Source organism: Acomys russatus, chromosome 28, assembly GCF_903995435.1.
Source record: "Acomys russatus chromosome 28, mAcoRus1.1, whole genome shotgun sequence".
Classification (NCBI taxonomy): domain Eukaryota; kingdom Metazoa; phylum Chordata; class Mammalia; order Rodentia; family Muridae; genus Acomys; species Acomys russatus.
In genome coordinates this window covers 41,515,581-41,542,958 of record NC_067164.1, presented here as the reverse complement: position 1 = coordinate 41,542,958, position 27,378 = coordinate 41,515,581, and the positions used below count along the sequence as shown (strand labels likewise).

Below are 27,378 nucleotides of genomic sequence, written 5' to 3'. Positions count from 1 at the left end.
GACCAGAGGGCGGCATGTGTGAGATGGCGTGTGGAGGTCAGAGGACAGCGTGTGTGAGATGGCGTGTGGAGACCAGAGGGCGGCATGTGTGAGATGGCGTGTGGAGGTCAGAGGACAGCGTGTGTGAGATGGCGTGTGGAGGTCAGAGGACAGCGTGTGTGAGATGGCGTGTGGAGACCAGAGGGCGGCATGTGTGAGATGGCGTGTGGAGGTCAGAGGACAGCGTGTGTGAGATGGCGTGTGGAGGTCAGAGGACAGCGTGTGGAAGTTGATGTTCTCTTTCTACCACATGAGTCTGGGACTAGAAATCAAGTTGTCCTGGGGCTGGAGAGATGGTTCATCTGCGAAGCTTAGCGAGGCCTGAACTCAGCTCCCAGCACCCATGTCGGGCATCTCACAACTGCCATAACTTCTGCTCCAGAGAACCTAATATGCTCTTTCTGACCACTGCAGTCACCCACACATACAAACACAGATGAGTCTATACATAAATCAAAATAAAATAGAATAATTAAGGAAAAGAGTCTTCAGGCTTGATGGCAAGCTCCCCTCCCTGCTGAGCCAACTAACTCACCAGCCTATCGCGGCTTTCCTCAGACACTCTCGTGGTCTGTGGCCGCATGGCCCTGGATGCACCCAGTCCTGCCTAGCATGCTTTCCTTCCTGTTTTGTTCTGTTTCATTTGTTGTTTTGATGGAATCATAGAGAGCATCAGTGAACCTCAAATATAAAGTTGGAAGGCTGTTTTGAGAGTTTGGTTCCAAGCTCTGCACAGGTGAGGATGGAGGTTTAGAAGGCAGCGCCCCCCACCCCAGCGCCCACCACCCCAGAGCCCACCAGACCAGCGCCCACCACTCCAGCGCCCACCACCCCAGACCTCACTACTCCAGAGCCCCCCACCCCAGCGCCCACCACCCCAGCGCCCATCACCCCAGCGCCCACCACTCCAGCGCCCACCACTCCAGCGCCCACCACCCCAGCGCCCATCACCCCAGCGCCCATCACCCCAGCGCCCACCACTCCAGCGCCCACCACTCCAGAGCCCACTACTCCAGAGCCCCCCACCCCAGAGCCCCCCACCCCAGAGCCTACCACCCCAGCGCCCATCACCCCAGCGCCCACCACTCCAGCGCCCACCACCCCAGAGCCCACTACTCCAGCGCCCACCACCCCAGCGCCCATCACCCCAGCGCCCACCACTCCAGCGCCCACCACCCCAGAGCCCACTACTCCAGCGCCCACCACCCCAGCGCCCACCACCCCAGCGCCCACCACTCCAGCGCCCACCACCCCAGCGCCCACCACCCCAGCGCCCACCACCCCAGCACCCACTACCCCAGCGCCCAACACTCCAGCGCCCACCACTCCAGCGCCCACCACCCCAGAGCCCACTACTCCAGAGCCCCCCACCCCAGAGCCCCCCACCCCAGCGCCCATCACCCCAGAGCCCACTACTCCAGCGCCCACCACTCCAGCGCCCACCACCCCAGCGCCCATCACCCCAGCGCCCACCACCCCAGAGCCCACCACCCCAGCGCCCACCACCCCAGAGCCCACTACTCCAGAGCCCACCACCCCAGCGCCCACCACCCCAGCGCCCAACACTCCAGCGCCCACCACTCCAGCGCCCACCACCCCAGAGCCCACTACTCCAGAGCCCCCACCCCAGAGCCCCCCACCCCAGAGCCCACCACTCCAGAGCCCACCACCCCAGCGCCCACCACCCCAGCGCCCACCACTCCAGCGCCCACCACCCCAGAGCCCACTACTCCAGAGCCCCCCACCCCAGAGCCCCCCACCCCAGAGCCCCCCACCCCAGAGCCCACCACCCCAGCGCCCACCACCCCAGCGCCCACCACCCCAGCGCCCACCACCCCAGCGCCCCCCACCCCAGCGCCCCCCACCCCAGCGCCCACCACCCCAGAGCCCACCACCCCAGCGCCCCCCACCCCAGCGCCCCCCACCCCAGAGCCCACCACCCCAGAGCCCACCACCCCAGCGCCCACCACTCCAGCGCCCACCACCCCAGAGCCCAGTACTCCAGCGCCCACCACTCCAGCGCCCACCACCCCAGCGCCCAACACTCCAGCGTCCACCACTCCAAAGCCGGGCAGGTGTTACGGTATCAATTTCAGAATTTTGGTTGGTGCCACATGCTACCCAGCCCTACTTTGTATGCATGATGATTATAGAATTTTATAAAATAACTTAATGATCAATATTCTATGATTAGACATTTTAAAATCTGGAAGTAAATAAGCTTTAAAGTTATATATTAATACAAATGCTGAAATTATTAAAATAAAAAATTTCTAAATAGGTTTTGATTTTTAGTGAAGATAAAAAACAGTAATAGAATGAACAACAAAATACAACTAATTAACTCTACTAGGTATTTTATTTTTATTAATTACCTATAGAATTAATTCATTTACTGCTCTAATCTAGGTGACACTGACTAGAAATATGTAATTCTCTTACCTTCTACTTTAATTCATGCATTTAACATTTAATTAATAACACTAATGTCTGGCTAACATTTCTTGGGGCTAGAGAAGTGGCTCAGAGTATACATTGCTCTTCAAGATGATCCATGTGAGGCCGGGCGTGGTGGCACACACCTTTAATCCCAGCACTGGGGAGGCAGAAGCAGGTAGATCGCTGTGAGTTCGAGGCCAGCCTGGTCTACAAAGCGAGTCCAGGACAGCCAGGGCTACACAGTGAGACGCTGTCTTGAAAAACAAAAACAAAACAAAACAAAAACAAGATGATCCATGTGAGGCTCACAGCCACCAATAACTCCAGCTCCTGAGGATCTGATGCCCTCTTCTGGCCTTTGTGGGCATTGCTGCTCAGGTATAACACACACACACACACACACACACACACACACACACACACACACACACACACACCCACACCCACACACACACACACTAAATCTTTTTAAAAAAATATTAGGACGATGGCTCATTCAGTTACTTGCTTGTTACGTGGCGTGAGGACCTGAGTTCTGGTCCCAGATGAGTTTGTAACCAGCTTTGGGGACAGGAATGTCCTCAAGGCTCCCTGGCCAGCCCGGTTAGCAGACCCAGGGGACCCTGTCTCCAAAAACAGGTGAGAACAATTGAAGAAGACATCAGTGTTGGCTCTTGTGTCCACACTGCACACACAAACAGTATTTCTTTGACAGTAGTGTACTTTACCCACTGGCAGAAATATTTGTGCTTAGGTGGTTTTTTAATGTTTACAGTTTATTATGACCTTCCAAACGCAGATACTGAATGTAAAGGAATGTTAATTCAGAACATGGCTGCTCTGGCAAGAGATCACATCCAAAGACCTTCTAGGTCTGTGTGATGTGGCAGGAATACAGACACACCTTTAATCCAGGAGACGTAGGCAAGCAGAGGCAAGTTCAAGGCCAGCCTGGGATAACACAAGTTTCAGGTAAAAAAAAAAAAAAAAAAAAGAAAAGCTTAGGTCCAGGCATGGTGGCACATGCCTTTAGTTCCAAACAGTCAAGGTAAAGTTAGTTTGTAGAAGGAAGCACCCATATTTGAAAGTGATGCCTAATTGAGTCGCAGAGGTGGGTTGGCGGAACAGGAAGCAACCTAAGGGGCGGTGTTACCAGGACCGTAACAGACAGGCTGCAGAGAGAGAGAACTTGGGCGAAGACTGAATGAGCAGGAGGGCGAGAAGGAGCCGGGAGATTAGAGCAGACCGCTGGGTTAGTGTGAGAACAAACAGCAATGCAAGAGCTGAGAGAGAAGCCAGATTGAATTAGTCAGCTGGGAGAGGAGTTTGAGCCAGAGCAGCTGAGTTGAACCAGGCAGCCCAGAGCTCAGAAAGAACAAGTAAGGGTGAGTTCGTTAGGCAGTGAGTCTCAGAGGCTGACCGTGTTCCAGGCCTGGGTTAGACTGTACGGAGGCCAGGAGCTTCCAGGGCCAGGCTGAGGTTAGCAGGAGGAGGCAGTCAGCCTCCCAGACAGCAACTGAAACAGGTGAATAAAGTTGCTTTTACAACTGAAAAACGAAGGTCCAAAGTACTTTGTGTCTGTGACAGAAGACTACGCTGAGCTCCCACAGCGCACAAAACATGTGTTACCTCACGGTACTCGGCAACAGCACTGTCCAGAAGACATCAGATCCTAGAGGCAAGACATTACAGCCGGCTTCGCAATTCAGCCCAGGTTACTCGCACCTCAGAAAGGCTGGATTCAGGGATACAGTAAATAAACTTCTGAGTATTTTGTAATTCACTCAGCCCATGCAAAAATAACTGGAATGTTTTTCCCTCCTAAAAATACACAGTTGTTGGTATTTTAGTTTAAAAATAAAAATCAGGCCATGAAGGAGGTCAGACTGGTTCAGTGTGTTTTGTTTACAGATTCCATACAACCACACAGTGAAAACTGCTCAGGCGTAAACCAAACGTCATCATGCATTTAGTGTTACCAACAACACGTGTGTGCTGAGCTACCATATTCCATCCTAAATTGGCCCCCAATGCAGTCTGCCTCCACCCCCCCCCCCCCCCCCCCCACCCCTCCCCTGCCGTGGGACCATACAGCTGAACCGCCTAAGGAAGAGATGCTCAGGGGAACTTGCAAGGCCAGGAACAGGGCCACCGACCCAGCCCGCAGGAGAGAGGGCGCTAGGGTGGGACAGAGAAGTCCAGACTGAGCAGGCGATCACGTAGGAGATGCTCCTCGTGAGAATGTCCCTGTATTTGTAATTCGTAAGTCTATGCCTTGTCCACAGCCAGCTGGCCAGGTAGAATCTCTACGTAAACTGAGCCAGCCCACATATCTTGAAAATCTGGAATTTGAGTGAGACACCTAGTTATGCCTGAAATCTTGCCGTGAACATAGGTGCTGCTAGTTTAGAAGCTGTGTTGTCCACATGGATATAGAAACAGGGAAGCTTTGGAAGAAAAGTAGTGCTGGCTTTGAGGGCTTACTATTTTTTTCTCCTGCAATTCTAGAAGGTGAGTTTTGAAGGATGCTAAGGTTGGTGCTATCTATGGAAAGAGGCAACATCAGAGATATCTTTCACGGGCATGGACCAGGGGGCGTGGACAAGGGGGCGTGGACAAGGGGGTGTGGAGTTACGGTTTAGAATCTAAATAAAAATACATAGTGCTGGAGAGGTGGCTCTCGTTGTTAAGAGCAAACCTGGCCCTGGCTCAGTTTATAGCTTCCAAATCTTGCGGCCCACACCCTCCTGTAACGCCAGCCGCAGGGATCCAGTGCCTTTTTCTGGCCTCCATGGGTATCTTCACTGATATGCACACCCCCATACAGACATGTATGCACACTTCTAATTAAAAAGAATATATTTTTAAAAATATACAGGTAACAGAAAGTGGACAGAGATTAAGTTCTGGGCTGGCCTAAGTCTAGCTCAGTAAGACCCTACCATCACCACCAGTCAACCGACTGACCGACCAACCAACCAACCAACCAACTAAACAAACAAACAAATAAAACCAACAGGGTGAGTGTCTGGACTGTTGCTCAACAATAGAGCTCTTGGTTGGTATGGGCAAGACCCTGGGTTACGTATCTCACAACACACACACACACTCATGCACGCACGAGTGCTTTATACATACTAGACTGTATTAGAGTTTCTTTGATCAAACTAATGGTAAGTCATGTAAGTTTGCCTTATAATGGTTAAGTTTTAGTGTAACTCATTTAAAAATTTTTTTCTTAAAATTTTTATTTACATACTTTTTTTTTAATGTAGAGGTGTTTTGTCTGCATGCACACATACATACCAGAAGAGGGCATTAGATCCCTTTATAGATACCATGTGGTTGCTGGGAATTGAACTCAGGACCTCTGGAAGAGCAGCCAGTGCTCTTAATTGCCGGGACATCTCACCAGCCCCTAGTGTAACTGACTTTTAAATTTTGATTTACACATACCAACTGAAAAATATAATTCCAAATAACCAAGATTTATCAATTGATTGTTGATCAAGCAGCTGTTAAACACCAGTTACTCTATGCTGGGGACAGAAATATAAACACTTACAGAGCATCTCAACCCACCGGGGAATAGACACGGGGTGGTTTTCCTTTCCCTCCTGCCTTGCTTTCTCAGCAGCATCTCCAGCAGAGGCATGAGTTTCTGGCATCAGACAATCAGCCTAGCTATCTTAAATGCCAGCCTCATCCTTTTTGCTTATAAAGCCTGTACTTTCCTGTGACGGAAGAATCAGGGCAGGGGAGCAGCAGCCTCCCTACTGCCCTGCGCCTGCGCATCCTCCTCCGGCTTTCCCGGCTTGAGGACAGAGAAGAGAAATGAAGCAGAAAAGGTGTTATTCCTTTTACTTGGTTGAACCCATTGCTGAAAATCCTGTGCATCACTGCTTCTCTCAGAAGTGTTTCCTGGGCATCTGTGCCCTCCCTGTAGTAGGTTTCCAGTGCCTGGTGTCTGTGGGGACCCCTGTGGGGTACTGTAAAAGAATTACGTCCTTGAGACTCTCATCGGAGTCACAACGCACTGCCTCTTACTGCTGGCATCCCTTCATCTAGCAAGGACACCCATGGCGTCACTGCAGGCCTTCTGGACTCTGCAATTCATCTGCAAACATGACTTCTTGCAATGCCTATGTGAGTAGTCACCTCTCTGCCCCCAGCCACTGGCTCGGAGGTCGCAGAGCAGGCTAATGGGGCCACTGCCTTGGAAAGCGTCCACCCGAAGGATGAGAATCCGCTTTACGTGTGTTATGAGCACCTTGAACTCTCTTGTCCTGGCTCGGTGGTGTGTGCAGCATTGGTGTTTCTGGATCCCAGCGCGGAGGCTTAGGTTGGGGTCGGAAAGAATCTCTGCATTGAGAAGTGAGAGCATAAGCTAAGCTTCAAGGAGGAACGGCGTGGCGGGGGCAACAAAGAGATGGCGAGAGAAGAAGTGGGGAGAGGGGAGAGAGGCGCCAATGGAAAGGGTACACGGGTGACTGTGGATGGCCACCAGCAGCAGCCTCAGGCCTCCTCGTGCATGGGTGCACACACACGTGCTCCCCCACATACTCACATACACGCAACACTCCATGGAAATGGAAAGAGAGAACAAGAGTGTTTTCGTGTTCATAGCACACGGAGGGGCCAACTCCTTTAGAATACACGAGTGAAGAGACACACCTTTCTATGGTGAAGTCTGTTAAGCCAACTAATAACCCAGCGGCGCTCGCCGTGTGGTCACTGTGCTGGGCTCTACTGTGTAAGCGCAGTTCCCCCACCACAGCGTTTCAGGTGGGTATCACTGCTTCTGCTTTGTAGGTGAAGAAACTGCAGCACCATGGCGTCTGGGAGCAACAAGCCGCAACACAGGAACAGACACAGGCCGAGGGGCTGCCAACGCCCACATGCCCAGTCACAGCCTGTGTCTCCTCACTGCCTTTCTCCGAATGACAAGCTCGGTGAGACGGTAAAAGCAAATCATTTGTTCACTAAGTGAAATCTCCCCGCGTCTAGCAGAGGTACATGGGTAACTTTCGCATGGTGATGCTTCTGTGAACAGACAGAAGAACTTCATAGGCTCCTTATACATTTATCAACATGAACTTGTTAAGCACCTACCATGTGCAAATTTTGGAAGACATTATTTCAGACTGTAAGTTCTCCATAATAGAATTTAGACAACTTGACTTTCTTTTTTGTGAGAAATCAAAATCTATGAACTTTTCAGCCGTAAAGATTATAGAATTGAAAAGATCTATTGTGCTGCTTAGGTCAAAAGCTAAGTATAATACGATTTCTACTCATTTTTTATCCACCTCCAATAACAAAAAAAAAATGGTTTTGAGGACTTATAAGAAAATTATTTTAAACCCTGAGATGAAACAAAGCAGCACACGGAGAGAAAACTAAATCCGAGAGCTTGGCAGAAACCTACACACATCCCAGCGGCAGGCGTGAAATGCTCCTGTGAGCCCAGCAGCTGATGAGCTGAGACCCCGGGACCTAAGGCAGCCATCAAAGCAGGGATCATCCAGAGAGAGCCCAGTGACCCACTCATCTCCTAAGGTGCTGAGCTTAAAACATTAAAGCTAAGGCCGCGACTCAGAAGGTCTGCAGCTGTGGTGAGGAGACTTTGCTGCAGGACTGTGGTTTAGCGCACCAAAGCTGCTGGCTCCCTGAAGCGGTTTGCTCCCACCCCATCCTTCTGCTCCGAGAGCGCTATGATTAAAGGACTCCTGAACAACAGAAAACCAGCTTTGCTGATTCTCCTCAAATGTCTCTCAGAGTTGTGGGAGATACATTTTAGAATAAAAGAAAGACTTGCTGAGGTTTTAAAAAGTAATGAGCTTGCAAACGAATCTTCTGTGTGAATGACTACCACCTCATGACCCTTTGGCTAAGTTCAAGGGTCGAAGTTACAAGTACACTGTTTGGTATTAGCTACATTTCATATGCACATTTGTTTATTGTATGAATTCCCTCCCCAACTCTTGGTTTTTTCGAGACAGGGTTTCTCTGTGTAGCCTTGGCTGTCCTGGACTTGCTTTGTAGACCAGGCTCACAGAGATCCGCCTGCCTCTGTCTCCCCAAGTCCTGGGATCACAGGCGTGCACCACTGTGCCTGGCTATATTATGACTGTCTTATACAAAAGTGTGTGTGTGTGTGTGTGTGTGTGTGTGTGTGTGTGTGTGTGTGTGAATGAAGAAATGCCTGGCTGAGCAGTGACTCTTCTCTGTGCTGGAGACTACACGCTGCATATCGAGGTAGATTGGAAAGAGTTCCGTCTCCCTCTCAGATGGACGAGGCTGCCCTCCTCTGTGACCCTGTAGAGCCTGCACGTGGTCCTTTCTAGCTTGGCCCACCCATGTGTTGCACTGCTAGTGTTTGCTTGTATGTCTTTTCTGAAAGGCATTGCTGCCTCTGCATAGGCACGCAGGGCCACTGCAGGATCTAGCTGGTGGAGACCAGTCGCATCTTAGGGTGTGAGTCAGACACAGCGCCTCCACCTTCATCAGGTTTTATTGGCAGGCGCTCAGGCGCATTGGAGCTCCTTGGCTGCTGCACTCAGCTGTGGGTGAAGTTATTCATCCCACCCCTAGCATGGTGTGCCCAGTCACAACCATATTTGTATGGAAGATGACAAGATGGATTTTAATGAATAACTGGCAATATTCACCTACAGAGAGTAGAGGGGTAAACAGAATTGTTAAGATTAATTTATATATATTGTTAAAGCAATAATATATAGCCACTAGGAATGTAGTACAGTTCCCCAATAGAACATCCTGGGTTCAAGTCTGCACATGCGCGCGCATGCGCACATACACACACACACACACACACACACACACACACACACACACACACACACGCATGCACGTACACATAACATGAGCTGAACTTTATTTAGACTGAAGGTGTATACATCGCTTGCTATAAAACAATTTCAAAATTTGAAAATTACTATCTGAAATGTACTCTACAAATTTAGGAAGTTTTTATTCCGAATTCCCATTTATCTTTAAATAGTCAGGATTTATTAACCTATGTATTTGAGTTCCTTGTATCCTTTTATAAATAAAGTCATTAAGATAATGTAGATAATTTAAGAAAATAAAAGTTGGGTGTGGTGACACATGCCTGTAATTCCAGTGTCTGGGGGGCTAAGGCCAGAGAATTGTCATGAATTTGAGCCAGGCTTGGCTACACAGTGAGCTTCAAATCCAGCCTTGGCTACATGGTGAGTTTGATGTCAGCCTGGGATATCCAGAAAGATTCTGTATCAAAAAATTTAAAAGAAAAAGAGAATATTGAGGTGTCCCACTGACTGCTAAGAAACTGTTAGGTCACAAAGCAGGCCCCCAGACAGCAGTGCCGATGACAGTGTCCTAAGATAATGCCCCTCCCCCCCCAAAACCCAAACAAAAGAAAAACACCAAAAACACACAACTTGATGTATTTTTCTGAATGGCGTGCCTGCATGTACATCTGTGTGCCATGTGCGTGAGATGCCTGCAGAGGGCAGCAGGGGGCACTGGATTCCCTGGGTTTACAGCCAGGTGTGACCTGCCACAGGGAGCTGGGAATCAAACCTGGATCTTCTGCAGACTTCATGGCAGCCAGTGCTCTTAGCCACGGAGCCGGCTCTCCAGCCCCCAGATAGAAACCTAAACCACGTACCTCAGAAATCTCACAATGTGGGTCTCTGTCAGAAAGTCACTACTTTCTCGGCCCCAAAAGGTCAACTACCTCAGGCAAAATGCATCTAACTCCTCGCTAAGCCCCACAGCCAGGATCAGCTCAAAGCCTCACCCTGCTGACTACCATAGTAAGATGGTGGCTCTCCCACAAAGCCACTGCTCTCTGCTTTCATGAGGCAGCCAGCAGTTTTCTACCCACGGAGTGGTTTTGCTCAGCGGTTTCGCTGCTTCCAGAAAGTTTCATATAAATCTAGTATTATGTAAGACACTCACATCCGCTGCCTCTGATGGTTTACTAGTAGGTAACACTTAATGTAAGTCTGGTTTGCCTGCTGTGTATACTTCATATACTTTGCAAATCCTCAAGGCAGAGAAGTGGCCAGCCTCCACAACTGCCACAGCCTCCGTGACTGCCCTTCAGTAGGACCCTTCCTAGATTACGTCAATTTTAGGTGAAAAGTCTGAACAAAAAAATCCCCACCAACCCCTAAGCCCAAGGCAGGAAAGTGGCCAGGCCCCTGCCTGAGGGGCTCCGGCAGCCAGGCCCCTCCCCGAGGCCTCTCTGTCGTAATGGCATTTCCAGCCTTGAGGGCTTACAAGGGGAGTCCTGTGCCGCTTGAGCAGCGTGAGTAGCCAACAGTATCTTGCCAGACACAAACATTTCCTCCCAGATGAACATCATTCTTATGAGATTATAAATTCAATGCCCTGTCAGAGTGGAGAGAACGGAGCACCTGTCATAAAACAGATGCTGCCTGATAGAAACAGCAACACCTGAAGAAGGGTGAAGGAGAGCTGGAAAACATTAATAGCGAAATCAGAGCAGCAAAGGATAAGAAGAAACGAGGATAGGAGCGTCTTAAACACCTGAGGAGTTTTAGGCTCCGGGAGTTCAGTAGACACCAACAGGAAACCTTTGAGAAACCTAAGCTAAAATGCTAAAACCCAAAGGGAGCTACGCTTACCTCAGGGGAAACTGACACACTCAGGATGAGGCAGCCATGGCTTAGACGTCAAAGGCTTCTTGTCCGAAACCACAGTGGTACAGTATAATATAGCAAATATAATATAATAAACATAACATAATGCACTAACACTGCCTTAGTCAAAAGCAACTTGGGTATCACTAAAGGAAGTCAGCGTAGGAACTCAGACAGGGTAGAACCTGCAGGCAGGAGCTGATTTGCAGGCCATGGAGGGTGCTGCTTCCTTGCTTGCTCCCTGTGGCTTGCTCAGCCTGCTTTCTAATAGAAAGAACCCACGACCATCAGCCCAGGGTGGCTCGACCCACGACGGACTGGGCTCTGCCCTCATCAATCACTAATTACGAAAATGTTCTACAGGTTTTGCCTATAGTTCAATCTTACCGAGGCCTTTTATCAATTGAGGATCCTGCCTGTCAGATCACTCTAGATTGTGTCAAGTTGACATAAAACTAATCAACAAAAACATTTTCAAAGTGCTAAAAGAACAAAACCTAACTGAGAGCTATACCCAAAAAAGAAAAATAATAAAAAAATAATACTTTGGAGGCTGAGAGAGGATTCCAATGAATTCAAGGCTACCTACAGACCAACTCTTTCTCAGATAACAAAACAACAACAATATAATAATACTTTGAAAAGAAGGCAAAATTAAATGTATTTTCAGGTGAGGAGCCCCTAAGGAAAAGTTTCCCCATCAGCCTGAAACCTGACCAAGGGGAAGAACTGACCGAGAGACATGTTAACTGTGTGGGGAAGTGTAGAAAACTAAGGTAGGTGAGTTTCTCTAAAACATACATGATTTCTGACAAGCAAAAATGTATAATTATTGTATAAAATTGTATAAATAGTTTTAAACATATATTTTTAAAAGGGGGGATGGTAGCGCACACCTTTAATCAAAGCACTTGAGAAGCAGAGGCAGGTGGATCTGTATTAGTTAGAGGCTAGCCTGTTCTACACAGCTAGCTACAGGCCGGCTAAGGCTACACAGAGAGACCCTGCCTAGGGCTACAGAGATGTCTTAGTAGTCAGAGTGCTTGCTTGCTCTGCAAGTGTGAGCATATAGTCTTCAAATCTCATGTAAGTGCTGGGTGTCTCACCTGTTATTAAAGCTTTGGAAGTCAGAGACAAGAAATTCCCAGGTAAGGTAGCCAGAGAGACTGCGGAGGAATGTCTTGAGTGGGTGTAACAACTGTCAATAAAGCGCTGTTTAGCCAATCAGCTGGGCAGAAGGACAGGAAGTGGAAGGCGGGATTTCTGAGAGAGGGGGAGGAGCCGGGAGTTGACAGTTGACAGTTGAGGGAGGGAGTTGGAAGAGAGAAGGCCCCAGAAGGATCAGATCGGCAAGTGCTTGGGATCTATGTAGGATATGAGGATTAGAGTGGTTTATTTTAGTTTATTGTTAGATTAGTAGCAGTTTAGATTCTGCCCGGGGTAGTGCTTGCAGCTTTGAATGACCTTTCGGTCTCTTTGTGTCAGTTATTGGCTTCCTAGATGGAACAGATACAGTTCATTGTAACATGAGGCTAGTCATATCTGTGCAAGGGCAATCAGGGATGAATCCAGCACCAACCTTGGACTTTCACACACATTACACTCAAGTGAACGTGTACCCATATATAACGCATACCACACACATACTTGAAAATGAAAATGAAGACGTATGTAGGAGTAATACAGTAACTACAGCATGTCGAATGGTGGACACGGAAGAAAAGGGGCGTAATGGCCGCAAGTTACTATATTACCACTAAACAAACTGTATACAATTTAATAATGCACAAAAATATCCAAAGAAAGTGCTAAAATAATCTATAAAAAGCTGATATAAACTAAAAACCAAAATCTAAGACTAATTAATCTGAAAGAAGGGAAAACAGAGAAACAAGCAATTGAGATGACATACAGAAATTAGCAAAGTAGTAAACATGAAAATAACAAACCAAAAATCACATTAAATGAAAATGGACTTAAATATTTCAACAGAGAAATGAAGATGATCACAAGAGGTTAAAAACCATCTGCTGGATCCCTGTGAGTTCGAGGCCAGCCTGGTCTATAAAGCGAGTCTAGGACAGCCAAGGCTACACAGAGAAACCCTGTCTCGAAAAACCAAACAAAAACGAAACAACAACAACAACAAAAAAACCTATCTGCTGACTGTAAGCATACACTAACTGCAAAGATATACTTTGGATATAGGCATGAGATAAATATACATTAATAGAATTAGGTCTCCAAACTGAATCATAAATAGCTTCTTTATTTTCAACAAAGTTTTCCCAAAAATTCATTAGGGAAAGGAAAATAAGTACTTCTAGAAACATGAAGTGTTTGTATGAAAACAACAAAGACAGTCTACTTTTACCTCACACGGTGCAGAAAGTTCTTTTAAAAATGAAAAAAGTCTTTCAACTGTGTGGAAGACCTAAAGATAAAGCTGAACATACAAACCTACCAGAAAACAATGTAGGAAAACCTTTGCCAACTTGTGGCTGGCAAAACCCACAAAGTTAAACAATCGTTAAACTCAACTTTTCCCCAAATAAAATGTTTCCTGTTTTTAAAGAGGAAAAGGAAGAAGCCACAGTGTAGGTGAAAACATTATCGAAGGACTGGTATTCAGAACAAAGACTCAACAAGATCACCGCTCGTAAGGCTGTGTGGAGCAAATGGAAAGATCTTTAATTTTCTTAATTATGTGAGACATGAAAAGATGCCGTTGTAACCACTGGAACTAGCAAAGAGGGGAAGTTTGACTTAGTTACCGCCGCTGTGAAGAGACACCATGGCCAAGGCAGCTCTCATGAAAGAAAGCACTTAACTGAGGATGTGCTTATTGCTTCAGTGGGCTAGTGCGTCCTCACTGTGCCAGGAAGGCAGGGTGTCGGGGCAGTAGCTGAGAGCTTTGCATCCTGATCCACAGGCAGCAGGCAGAGGAGGGGGGAGGGAGGGAGAGGGGGTGGGAGAAGGGGGGAAAGAAGGGAGGGAGGGGGGGGAGGGCGGGAGAAGGGGGGAAGGAAGGGAGGGAGGGAGGGAGGGAGGGAGGGGGAGGGACGGGAAGGAGAGACCCTGATCCTTCTGGGAGCTTTCGAAATTTTTAAAGCCCACTCCACTCCCCCCACCACACCCCTGGGCAACGCCTCATTCAACAAGGCCAACGTCCTCCTCCTAATCCTTCCCAAATCATTTCTCAGGAGGAATCAAGCATGGCGGCACAGGAGCCCACAGGGCCCACTCAGCTCAAACTGCCGCCCAGCTGAAAATTAACCAGACCATAGAACTTTCTTAAAAAGCGAAGCATTTACAACTGCACAGTCAGTCATTCTAGTCCAAAATACAAGAAAAGCGGAAGCCTACGGCCGTACAAACACGTGTACACAGGGGCTGGAGGGATGGCGCCCAGCCTGACGGTCTGGGTTCAGTCCCGCACAGCCACATGGCACAGTGGCTCAGGGTTTACCCCTCCCCACCTGCGCATGCACAAAATAAATAGAAATGTAACAAACAAAAACCTCCTCTAGCCTTACTCCTAATAAACCCAAATTGCAAACCTAACACCTCTAACACTGAATGGACAGACACACTGCAGCGTACCCATACCAGGGCTGTGCTAGTCCACAGTACTAATGAACACACAGCCCTTATCCAAAGGGCTAAGAGGCCTGTTTCGAAAAACCAAAAAACAAGCAAACAAAAAACAAACATTCAAACAAAAAAACCAATAGGGACAAGGCTGAGTGAAAGAAACCAGACCCAAGGCGATTGCGTTGACACAGAATGCAAAGCGTACCTTACAGAACGCCTTTAATCCCAGCACTCAGGAGGCAGAGGCAGGCGGATCGCTGTGAGTTCAAGGCCAGCCTGGTCTACAAAGTGAGTCCAGGACAGCCAAGGTTACACAGAGAAACCCTGTCTAGGAACCCCCCCCCCCAAAAAAAAGAAAGAAAGAAAAGAAAAAAAGGGGGGGGGGAGTGCGGACCACTGGTTGCCCGGAGCCAAGGGCAGACAGGGCAGGTCAATCTTGGGGGTCCTGGAAATGTTCTGTGGCGTTTTCAATTAAGGCAGTGACTTCTTGAATATATGCAACTGTTAAAACTCGTGAGCTGTGCATTGTAAATGGATACAGTTTGAGCGACATGAATTATTTACCCATAAATTTTATGATTAAAAAAAAATTACGTCTTGTTCATGACTTTTCCTGGCTGCAGTCCTTCCTTGCCCGTCAATTGGTCTGCTTTCTTAAGTCAGGCCAAAGAATATTTATGCCGCTTCCAGAGTCCCTTAAAGATTTGAAGGAAGCCAGCTATTTCCAGAGTCTTTTTCTCCTGTGTGGTATATACAGCGTGGTGTTCTTCCCCCGGCCTGTGTCTTTAGATAGTCTTTAAGCCTTAAGCTTCCTAGCTGGTTTCCTATTTTCCCAGGGCAGTTTGTCAGCAGCTTGTCCTTATAGACCGACCACCCCAAAATTGAAGGATTTACTCACTACGTTTTGCTCAAGGTAAGGAGCAAAAAAGGAGGAGACACAGGGGCTGGATGAACGACGTGAGCGCCCTGGCTCTGCCCAGGACCATTCTTTTTAATCTTTAAAATAACTTCATTTTATTATTAGTTGGGGGGAGGCGGGGAGGGCGTTTTGCCTACATGTATGTCTGTGCAAGACAGAGACCAGAGAAAGGCATAGGATTCTCAGAACCGGAGCCATCCCACGGAAAAGTGCAGTTTTTCTGGGTCAGCCCTTGCTCTGAATAATGACACGGAGACTTTAATATTTAATAAAAGTTTCAGGCACCACAGCTGGGCAGACACTTAGCTATATTCTAACCCGAGGATACTGACGTGGCTGCTTCCCTCTGCGCCTTCCTCATCGCAGTGAAGACAATACCAGAGTCTGGACTGCAGAGAGGTCTCTGGGTGCAGGAGTCAGCAGTTCGCACGCCCAGTGCACAAAAAACATCCTCCAACAATCTCACGGCAGCTGGGAACCAAACCTGAGCCCCCCTGGAAGAGCAGCCACCGGTCCTGTTGTTTTTTTGTTTTTGTTGTTGTTGGTTTTTTTTAATCTTAAGGAAGCTAATTATTATAGAATCTGCAGCATAATTAAGGAGTTTAAAATATTTATTTGGCTCAAGATTTTTACTCTATTTTAGAATGCAGGTATGAAAAACAGATTAGGAACGTTCTGAGAAATTTCGCCAGAGATACGCTGTTTGTGAGGCCTTTAAAAAAAAAAAAGGTTTTGCAGTTTGTTTGGAAAGGGTCATTCAGCTGTGTCTGGAAATTCAGAGTGTGCAGGCGCCTTGGATGCACAAATCTCAGCTGCTCCCGAGGCCGCTGTGCCACATACGCTGTTTTCTGTGACCCGCGCGTGTGACTTGTGTGGCGAGGCGACGCTGCCACTTAAGAGTCGACTCAACAGCACTCGGGAGGCAGCGGCAGGAGGATCGCTGTGAGTTCGCGGCCACTCCAGGACAGCCAAGGGTACACAGAGAAACCCTGTCTCGAGAAAACAAACAAACAAACAAACAACAAAAAACAAAAAGCAAAAGAGTACACTCAAAAGAGAAAACGCCCTTTGTATACCTTATATCTACCCTAAATAACAGTAGATATTCAAATATAATGGAAATCTGTTCGAAGTGTTTAAATGCACAGTTTTTTTTCCTAATTGTATCATTAAAAATAACAACAACAAAAGCAGTGTCGCTGTCAGTTAAGGGAAACAGAAGAAGGTGGAGAGGAGCCGGGCAGGCGCAGGGGAAGCCCGGGGAGCACCGTGATGTGCAGCACGTGCCTGTGCCGGTTTGCTGACCTGCCTCTGCGTGGAAGGTTCGAGCTCAGCCGTCCGCTGCTCGGAGAGCTGTGCCGGGCCAGCGTGGTTGGCTGTGCAGCCGCCGGGTGCGGGAGGAGGAGGCGCAGGGGAAGGAAGCTCCACTGGAAGGTGTTCGCTTCATCATCCCAGCGGCCGCCTTCCAGGGGCTTGGGCGCCACGTGAGGACCACGTGATCACTGGGCGCTGTGGGCATGAGGACCACGTGATCACTGGGAGCTGTGGGCATGAGGACCACGTGATCACTGGGAGCTGTGGGCATGAGGACCACGTGATCACTGGGAGCTGTGGGCATGAGGACCACGTGATCACTGGGGCGTGGGGGGGGGGTGTGAGGACCGCGTGATCACTGGGGCCGCCTGCGTGAGGACCACGTGATCACTGGGGTGTGTGTGTGTGTGTGTGTGTGTGTGTGTGTGTGTGTGTGTGTACCACGTGATCACTGGGTGTCCTGGGCATGAGGACCACGTGATCACTGGGGGCCGAGGACATGAGGACCATGTGATCCCTGGGGCCAAGGGCGTGAAGACCACGTGAGCAGCTAGGGCCCGAGGCCGTGAGGCGCATGCGCGCTGGGACGCGCACTAGGCCTGAGGCGCGGACCCGGGTGAGGTGGGCGTGAGGGGCGCGCGGGCCTCGGGGCAGGTGCACGGCCGAGTCAGGTGAGGACGCAGGCCGCCAGCGGTCGCCGTGGCCTCCACGCGGCAGTGGGTGTGGGGTGTGGGGGGGCTCCGCGTGAGCCACTCCTGTGTGAGGTGTAGGGAGCCGCGGCCTAGGAGTTCACACACGCGCGCACGCACAGGAGTTCACACACACACAGCCGCGCGCACGCACAGGAGTTCACACACACACGCACACACAGGAGTTCACACACGCACAGCCGCGCGCACGCACAGGAGTTCACACACACACGCACACACACAGGAGCACACACATGCACACGCACACACAGGAGTTCACACACGCACAGCCGCGCGCACGCACAGGAGTTCACACACACACGCACACACAGGAGCACACACATGCACACGCACACACAGGAGTTCACACACGCACAGCCGCGCGCACGCACAGGAGTTCACACACACGCACACACAGGAGCACACACATGCACACGCACACACAGGAGTTCGCACACGCGGGGGAACGACGCCGGGAGCACCTGACACTGATCTCCTGCCTCCACCTTCCCCCAGCTGGACACAGGCCGCAGCCACGCACGTGGCTCGGAAGTAAGAACACGTTTACAACATTTGAATCGAAACCTAAAATATTTATTTAAAAATGTGTCCTCTTCCACTACAATGTAATGAGGACTGATTTTAAGGATTTACTTACATCGTGAAATTTCTAAGTTCATCGTCGTTTAGAGCCTTCATGGTAGGACTGACAACATGAATCCTTGAGCTAGAAAAAAGTTTTCAAAAATTTAAACTTAACTGGCAGAGGAAAATTGACTGAAATTGGTTTAGTTACAGTTATTTTGTATAAATTGGTTGCTAGTGCATTCACTCCACAACGTGTTTTTTTTTTATTGATCATCTTCTGTATGTCTGTTCTAGGAACTGTTCTAGGTTATTGAAACACATCAAAAAGAAAAAAAACATCTGTGCTTTCCAGGGAGAAACAACTAAACACACAGTTACAATTACAGATGAACTTTAGAAAGAAAGGTAGCAATACAAGATTGAGAGATGGAAATTTTTAAATGAATTTTTTTTTTAAAACTCAGAGTACATAAGAACTAAAATGTATGTGATGTTTTTATTCTGAACTAAAATAAGTTACACTGATTTTTGTACTCGATCCAGAAAAAAAAAACATTCTTGTGACAATATTTGCTATGTATATGGGAGATCTTTTTGTATAATGTAACATTTTAAATGGTTTTAATTGTTTTGTGGTCTTATTCCTACTGTCTTTTAGAATAAAGGATTTGGGCATACATGTTTGTAACAAGGTTTTCTACTTACGTCTGAGGTGGGAGAACTGTATGAACATGGCTTGATGAGTTTCACCTTTCGTTCATTAAAATATCATTAAGAAACTGGACAACAGACATTTTGCATCTTCATGGACAATGAAGACCATGCTGATTAGCATAGTTTTTCCAGATAATGTTTAAGGTTCTGAAATTGGTTACATAATAGATGTAAAGACCTGCTACGGTATTTCTGAGTGGTTCCCTTGTACTTTCTGCGCCGTGTTTCTTGCCTTCTGCATATTGTGCAGTCAAGTTGCTGTGACATTTGTAGAATCATATTTACTTGTTTTAGTTTTTGCTAGTTCTTTTTTTTTTTTTTTTTTTGTGACCAAGAAGAGTAAAAAGTAAATAAATAAATAAATGAACATGGGGTAGTGAACCAGATAACTAAAACAGTGAAAAACCCATGGTATTCTGGTTCAGCGATAACTGCTGTCCTAAACTGCGTGCAGGATTTAGCCTGTCTCCTGTGGCGTTTCACTAAGCCGTGCACTGGAAGTACCTTCATCCTAGTTGCTCCTACGTGTGTTTTATGTCTTTGTTAGAGAAGTCTCTGTATTGTTGACATATGCTCTTGGTGTGTAGTGGGGATGGGTAATTCATATAAAAAGGAACACTGTCCACCTTAACCACGGTGAGCTACACGCTGACGGATGAATTAGGATGTTCCAGGTGAAGAGTGGAGGTACATTCTAAGCATTGGTACAGCTTTAAGAATGGGACACATGTAGGAAAACCCATGGATGATCAGGGGGTAATATTTTTCATTCCTGAGGCATTTCAAGGAATTTACAAAAGTCGAAGCTCACAGAATTGTCTGTGACTGTATTTTAGAAAGCATTGTAGGAAATTAATTATTCTTATTACTTGTCCAGAAAACATTTTTTACATTCTTGAAAATGAATATAAACTACCTTTTTCTTATCTTATAGATTTCAGACAAAGTCTGTTTTTCAACAATGTTGAAATCAAATGATTGTCTTTTTTCCATGGATAACTCGTTTTTCAGTAGCCGAGATGAAACTGAAATGTAAGTGTGCCTTAAAGGAGGCTTATCTAATGTATTATTTTAAATTTTATAATTTTAGGAACTTTTGATATTTCCTCTGGTACCTAAAAATAAATAAATAAATGATCATCAGATTGACTTTTCAGAATTCAGATGTAATGGAGACCTTGCGTGTGTGGTTATGAGAGTGAGGCAGGACGGGGCCGAGCGGTTATGAGAGTGAGGCAGGATGGGGCCGAGCAAACGAAAGGAAACAGCTCCCGACCTGAATGAGGAGCGCAGATGATGGTCACTATTTACTGCGCTTCAGTCAGGTAGCACGGCTGTTGGAAAACACCCGAGATAAGCAGTTGGTAAAACTCACAGAGATGTTTTTGCTCAGAGCTGGAAGCTGTTGCTTTAGGAAGTCCTGGTGGGATCATACAGCGGCGTAGACCTTGCCTTAAACCTCCACTTCAGAAAGCTGAGGCCCCTAAATCTGAAGGAGAGGGGCGAGCACTGGGGTGGAGGCTAGGCCGGGATGACGTGTGCTGCTCTTCTCAGTTATATTTCCTGTCGCCCTGCGTCTTTTTCGTAGTAATAAAAGAAAGGACACTTTGGTTGGAAAAGAAAAATTTAAGCACTATCAGTTAACAGGGTCACAGCTAAACGACCAGGAGAGTAAAGGCCCCACATGTGGCAACAATTGTATCGGTTACCAGAGCCTTTAAGAGACTGTCGGTTTCTGTTGCTGCCTTACTTTTTCTGTGATTTATGAACAGTTCTCGACCAAAAAGTATTTGTTAGAGCATTAATTTTTAAAAGTTATGGGGATAATCTAGAACATAGTAATGGTGACATTTACACGTTGGTGACCCATGATTACAGGTGAGGTATGTCACAAGGAATTAGTGTATGCAGGAGCTCAAAGTCTGACGTCTGAGTGCAGAGAGCAGGAGGAGGAGGAGTTCCCGCTGTCATTTAGGTAGCATCCTACACACAGCAGTGTCGTCAGCCCCAAAAGTGGCACACGGGAAAAGGACACTGAGAGCAAAGCCAACAAAGTTTGTTTATGGGATGTTTGTCTAAGAGCAATGCTTAAGAAATAAATGTTTTTGGTAGCTTGTCCTTGCTAACACATGCTCACGTTTGTATCTTACATAGCTTTCCAGTTAAGGAAAAATCACCAGATTGGTTTCTCCCTCCAGCACCACGGATTTCAGAAATGCCAGATATTCAAGAGGTAGAGGAAGAAATTGAAAGTTATAAACTATTAGGTAAAGTATCATGTGTCTTGTGAAGCCAAGCTCATACAGTTTATGTGAACATAAAAATATCTGCTAAGCAGACTACCAAGAAGAGACTTGATACCCTAGCATCATATTCTGGGGAGGAGGTCCCCCTCAGTCACAGCCATAGGGACGAGAATGGGGTGAAAGCGGGAGGGAGGGAGGAATGGGAGGATGCACGGGATGGGATAGCAATTGAGATGTAATAGGAATGATTTTATTTTTCAATAACAAATGGAAAAAAATATCTGCTAACATAGTAAAGTGCTACTTCCTTTTTAGTAGATTAAAGTCAAAGATTTGTACATGCCCATCAAATCTCAAGATCTAAACCATTAACCTTTTCTACAAACACGCACATTTACGTAGGGCACAATCACTATTACACACTTGTCTGCACACATTCACATAGTGCACAATCATCACACACTTGTCTGTACTGCTGCTTTCTGAATAGTTTTTCCTGTTTCTACTTAAACTCTCGCTGCTGCAGTTCTCTTTCACCTTGTTCTTTACGGAAGGTCAGGTTTTCTGAGAGTCAGACCTCCCAAGGGTAGTCAGTAAAAGCATCCAAGGTGCAGAAGGCCAGGATTATGTTAAACATTGTCAGGTTTGTGATGCTGCAGAGCCCATGCTTAGCGTACAAGAGGGCCTCACTCATTCCCAATCCTAAAAGATTCTCCCCCAAACACGCATGCACAATGTATGTTTCTTATATGATAATATTCAAAGCTAATGTTTTATTATGACTGATAATTTACACGTTTGCATATGAATTATACAAGCTTCCTCTTTTTTAATGCAGGCCCTCGCTGTTTAGCCTCGGCTAGCCTGAAACTAACCATGTAGAGGAGGCTGGTCTCAAACTCACAGAAGTCAGCCTGCCTCTGTCTCCAGAAATAGCCATCTGTATTTCACACTACAGAAGTACAGATTATCTTATTAACGGGCTGATTTTATATTAATGTAGTAAGTGTGTGTGTGTGTGTGTGTGTGTGTGTGTGTGTGTGCACGCGCGGACGCGTGCACAGGGTAGAGGGCAGGTCTGCCATGGTGTTTGTGTGGCCAGAGAACAACTTGTAGGATTTGCTTCTCTTTCTCCATGTTGTGGTTCTGGGAATAGAGTTCAGGTTGTGAGGCTTGACAGCAGAGACTTTTACCCACTGAACCATGTCACAGGCCTCTTTAGAGTCTTTTAATTGAATTTTTTTATTATTATTTAGAAAAAAATTTTCCTGAAGCGCATATAATAATTAGTAATTAATATACTTCTTTTCTCCTAGGTCAAGGAAAGAGTCCAAAAATGTTAACATCAAATTTGAAGATCATTAATGAAGACAAGAATTTACCAACACAGAAATTCCATTTTCCTTATAGTGTACATAAACAGGATTACCTAACTTTAGGAGGATCAAGTAACAAAGGCGGGTCACACACAGCTGGCAAGCTGCTCTATGGTTCTTCTCAGAACCATAAGAACCTCATGGGCACTGAGAGTCCACCTGCGAAGAATGGTCTTGGTGACACAAAATTACCTAATGCTGCAGGACACACAGGAAAGGGGACATCAGCATTCAAAGCAAGGTAAGTGACTAGCTACACCCTACTCCCTGAGCACAGCTGAGTGTAAGTGCACACTGAAAAGCACTAAGTGCAATAGCAGTGGGCGAGGAAACAGAAGCAGCGCATACTCACATGCTCCACATTACAGACCTGGGATCCGCCCAAAGGAATCTTAGCTTCTTGCCTTTCCAGAGCTTAAGAGTTACTGTGGAGGCATGGGTAGTGAGTAACAAAACTAACTCATCACATGCTTTGTAGTGTGACAGTTATTGTTACAGCAAAGACTCAAACTTCTCATCAGTACCCTTTAGTGTTTAAAGTGTACTGAGGAATCTCAGTTTTTGTTTAGGTGGGCTTTGTCCATTAATACTTAGCCATACTGAAAGTTAAAACTGAAAGCAAAAATGTTATTGCTTCATTTTAAAACAGTGCTAAACCTACTTCTAGTTAACCTTAATTTGTGTGTGTATGCCCGTGCGTGTGTGCGTGCGTGTATGTGTGTGCTTATACATAGACATACATATGCCAGTGGTTTTATTTTTAAGCAGGATCTCACTGTGCAGCCCTTGTACACTGGGACTCACTATGTAGACTAGGCTGAGCTCAAAAGTGCAGAAATCTTGCCTTCACCTCCTGAGGTCTGGCGTTGAGGACGTGTGCTGCTGTGCGTGGTTCCAAATGATATATTTTATGTTATACTCCAGAAAGACCCTTTCCATCAGTCAGTGGATGATTAGATTAATAATAACGAGACAAGCCAGGGACAGAGACTTAACTATATAGATTATATGATCTCACATGTGTTAGCTTCCTACTGCTGCTATATCTCAAGAAAAATAACTTGAAAACAGAAAAGATGTACTTTAGCAGGCTAGTTTTGTCCACTTTGCACCTGTTCTCTCTTGGTTTGGGGAGTTTCTATGCCTTAGCCTCCTGGAGCTGGGATTATTTTAGCTTACATTTGTGACTGTATTTCTTGTTTAAAATATTATTTCCTCTATTTTTTGAGATTATAATAAATTATATTATTTCTCCCTTCTTTTCCTCCCTCTAACCCTTCCAGTATACCCCTCCTTGCTCTTTTCCAAAAGCTTAGTCTCTGTTTTCATTATGTGTTGTTATACATGCGTGCGCACGCACACACACACACACACACACGCACACACACGCACACACACACACACACATGTATTCCTAAATACATAAGTATAACCTGTTGAGTCTGATTATGTTACTTGCATGTGTGTTTTCGGGGCTGACCACTTGGTACTGGGTAACTAGCTGATGTGCTCTTGCCTGGGGAAGACTGTCCCGTTCTTGGGATTCCTTACCGCTGTGGAGGATTGAGGCCCCCTGGCCTGGACTTTTCCACCCCCATATGTGTGTCAGTTGTGTTGCTGAGACTTTATGTGTGCAGCTTCTCACATTCCTAGGTAGCATATTCTCAGAACAAACTCCCGGATCCTCTGCCTCTCACAGTCTTTCCACTCTCTCTTCCACAGTGTTCCCTGAGACTGAGGTTTGGGACTGTGTGGCAGATGCAGCCTTTGGAACTGGGCTCCACAACTCTGCATTTTATTACTTGTATTTTTCATTGATGGTGTCAGTCTGTTGAAGAGAAGTTACCTTGATGACGAGTGGGGGCTACACTTGCCTGTGGGCATAAGGACTGACGAGTGTCTCGAAGGATGTTAGGAATCATGCTGGTTTAGTAAAGTGGTTTTAGGTTCTCCATCAAGATCCGTAGCGTCACTAGCCCAGGGCAGTTGGTGAGGTTTCCTGTAGCAGCATGATTTCTTTTCTGGTCAGTGGGTCTCATAACCAATGAGAGAAGTGAGGCCGCCAACAGGTGTGAGGCGCTGCTTGCACCCTTGGGGTTATCGCGTTTGCTGGTCACTCTGGTCGGAGGTGTCATGCTGGTAAGACTGTTGGCTGCCCCTCTTTTTGGGAGTTTGCATGGCACCTTCTGGTAACACAGAGGCTGGTGCTGGGGGAGGAAGATGTCAGGTCAGATCCGGCTTGTGTGTTTCCTTATGCCTTTTCCCCGCCTCTCTTTACTCAGGGCTACGCCCTGTCTCTTTCGTTACCTGTTTCTGTTTCCTTTTGCCTCCTCTGTCTTTGTCTGGTCCCTTCTTTCCCTCGTTCACTGTCACACCCAGCAGCTTCTGCCTTAACACGCACAGCACGGCCGGTGCTTCTCTATTTCCTAAAATCGCTAGAGTTGAGATTATTATTCATTGTTCACCGCATTTCATATTTAGCTTGTGCTTTGACCCTCTGAGCATTTGCTATTTATAACACTAACTATAATAACAAAGACATAAAATAAGTCCACCAGAACAATAGCACATTTATCAATAGAATTTTAAAAGCAAGAGGCCATGGAATGAAGTGTTTCAATCTCTCAAAGTCACTGACTACCAATACAGATTACTATATCCAGAAAGAGACGTTCCACAATGAAAACAAAGTAAAAGAATGCATGCTACTAAGTCAGCATTATATAAGATACTGGAAGGAATTCTAGATACAGAGAAACATAACTATATCCATAAGGTTATAGGAAGAAAAACCCACACAGCAACAATAGTTAAGTAAATGAAGAATAAGAAAACACCAAACACCACAAAACAGCAAAATGAAAGTAATTAATAATGCACATATTTCAGTAATTAAATATTAAGAATATTAATTTCCTAATAAAAAGACAAATAGACTAGATTTTGTTTAAAAAGTTCCAGAGATAGAGATGGGTGTAGTGGTACATGCCTTTAATCCCAACACTTGGGAGGTTGAGGCAGGCGGATCTCTATAGGTTCAAGGCTAGCGTGGTCTGCATTGTAAGTTTCAGGGCAGCCAGAGCTACATGGCATGACCCTGTCACAAAAAAATAAACACCATCATCATCGTAGCAGTAGCAGTACTAATACTAATACCAATAAAGGAAAGACAAAAGCGGGATCTGTTTGATACCTTCAAGAAACGCACTTCACCATCAGAGACAAGTGCAGCCTTACTGTGAAAGGATAGGGAAAGGCTTTCCAAGCAAATGGAACTAGGAAGCTAACAGACATTGCCGTTCTAAAATCAGACAAAACAGATGTCAAGCCAAAATCAGAAGAGATAAAAGGACACTTCATACCAATTAAGGAAGCAGTATATCAAGAAGATATGATTTTAAACACTGAAAATCTGTCTCCAGTTTCATAAAACACTACTGGATACAAAGAAACAGCTTAACTCCAACAAAATGGTAGGTGGGTGACTTCAGCATTCTCTCACAAATAAATATGTCCTTCTAACAGAATATGAACAAAGAATAATCTGATTTAAATGGAATCAAAGATCAAAGAACTCACAAACATCTACAGAAACTCCATGCAAACACCACAGAATGTCCATTGTCAGCAGCCAATGGAACATTTTCCATAGCAGGACACAAAGCATATCTTAACAAATGTATAAAAATTAAAACAATTATATTCTATGTGACCACAATAGAAGAAAACTAGAAATCAACAGCAAGAGAAACTAAAGAGCATACATGAACAAAGACTGAAGAAGATACAAAACATTTCTGAATCAAGTAAAAATAAAACATTCCTAAAATCAGGTGAAATGAAAACCCAAGACAAACAAAACCAGAGACATCTGTAATCTCAGCACTCAGAGGCAAGGCAAGAGGATCACATGTTCAAGGCCAGGCTGGTCTACATGGAAAGTGCTAGACTAACCAGGGCTACAGAATGAGAGCATCTCAAAAACAAAATGAAAACCAGATTTCAAGTAAATGGTCCTTGGGGCCTCGAAAAAGCAATCCAAAGTCAAAATCAGGAAGTGGAAAGAGATAATGTGTGTGCATAAATCAAGGCAGTGGGAGCAGACAGCAACATTGATTCTTTAGAATCAATTAGAGAGTTCTTTAGGGGGAAAAAAAAAATCTCTAATCAAACTAGCCAAAAGAAAAAGAGAAGCCCAAACAAAGCTGAAAAAGGAACGTTACCACAGATACAACAGAATTCAGAAAATAATTAGAATATACCTTAAAAACTTATATTCTAATACGTTGGAAAATATAAAGGAAATGGGTGAATTTCTAGATGCAGATGAGACCGGCAGATTTATTATAGTAAACAATGGTAAAGAAACAGTAATAGACAAAATCAGTTAAAGAGATTCCAGGCCCAGATGGAGTCACTGCTGACTCCTACCAGACCTTTAAAGAGCTAGCCGCAGTGCTTCTCAAGCTGTTCATGAAATAGAAAGAGAAGGATGCTACCAAGTCTTTAAAAAGGCAGTATTTCTCTGATACCAAAATCAAAGACACAGCAAGAACAAGTTATTTCATTTGAAGAAAAATGGATTCTACTGGAGATAACCAATTAAGCAAATTAAAGTGACAATAGGCCACTGAAGCCATGTGAAAGAGGATGGATTGGAAATGAATTGCTAATAAGATGAGAAATAGGATTTTGACTGTGTTGTCTGCATGAGTTTTGAAGTAACAGAATGATGGCAAAATCTAGAAAAAAGATAACGGAGACTGACATGTGGGAGATGCTGAA

At 46.0% G+C, this 27,378-nt stretch overlaps 1 protein-coding gene across 3 annotated transcripts in view; it reads left to right on the top strand.

Moving 5' to 3' along the window:
- Positions 1 to 19,932: 19,932 nt before the first annotated feature.
- Hfm1 (helicase for meiosis 1) overlaps positions 19,933 to 27,378 on the top strand; it is an 80,910-nt gene continuing 73,464 nt past the window's right edge. For all 3 annotated transcript variants that reach the window (XM_051170520.1, XM_051170521.1, XM_051170518.1), the window contains exons 1-3: positions 19,933 to 20,003; positions 21,126 to 21,238; positions 22,534 to 22,834. In XM_051170520.1, the coding sequence (XP_051026477.1) occupies positions 19,933 to 20,003; positions 21,126 to 21,238; positions 22,534 to 22,834 (485 nt within the window). The remainder of the gene's footprint in view (positions 20,004 to 21,125; positions 21,239 to 22,533; positions 22,835 to 27,378) is intronic.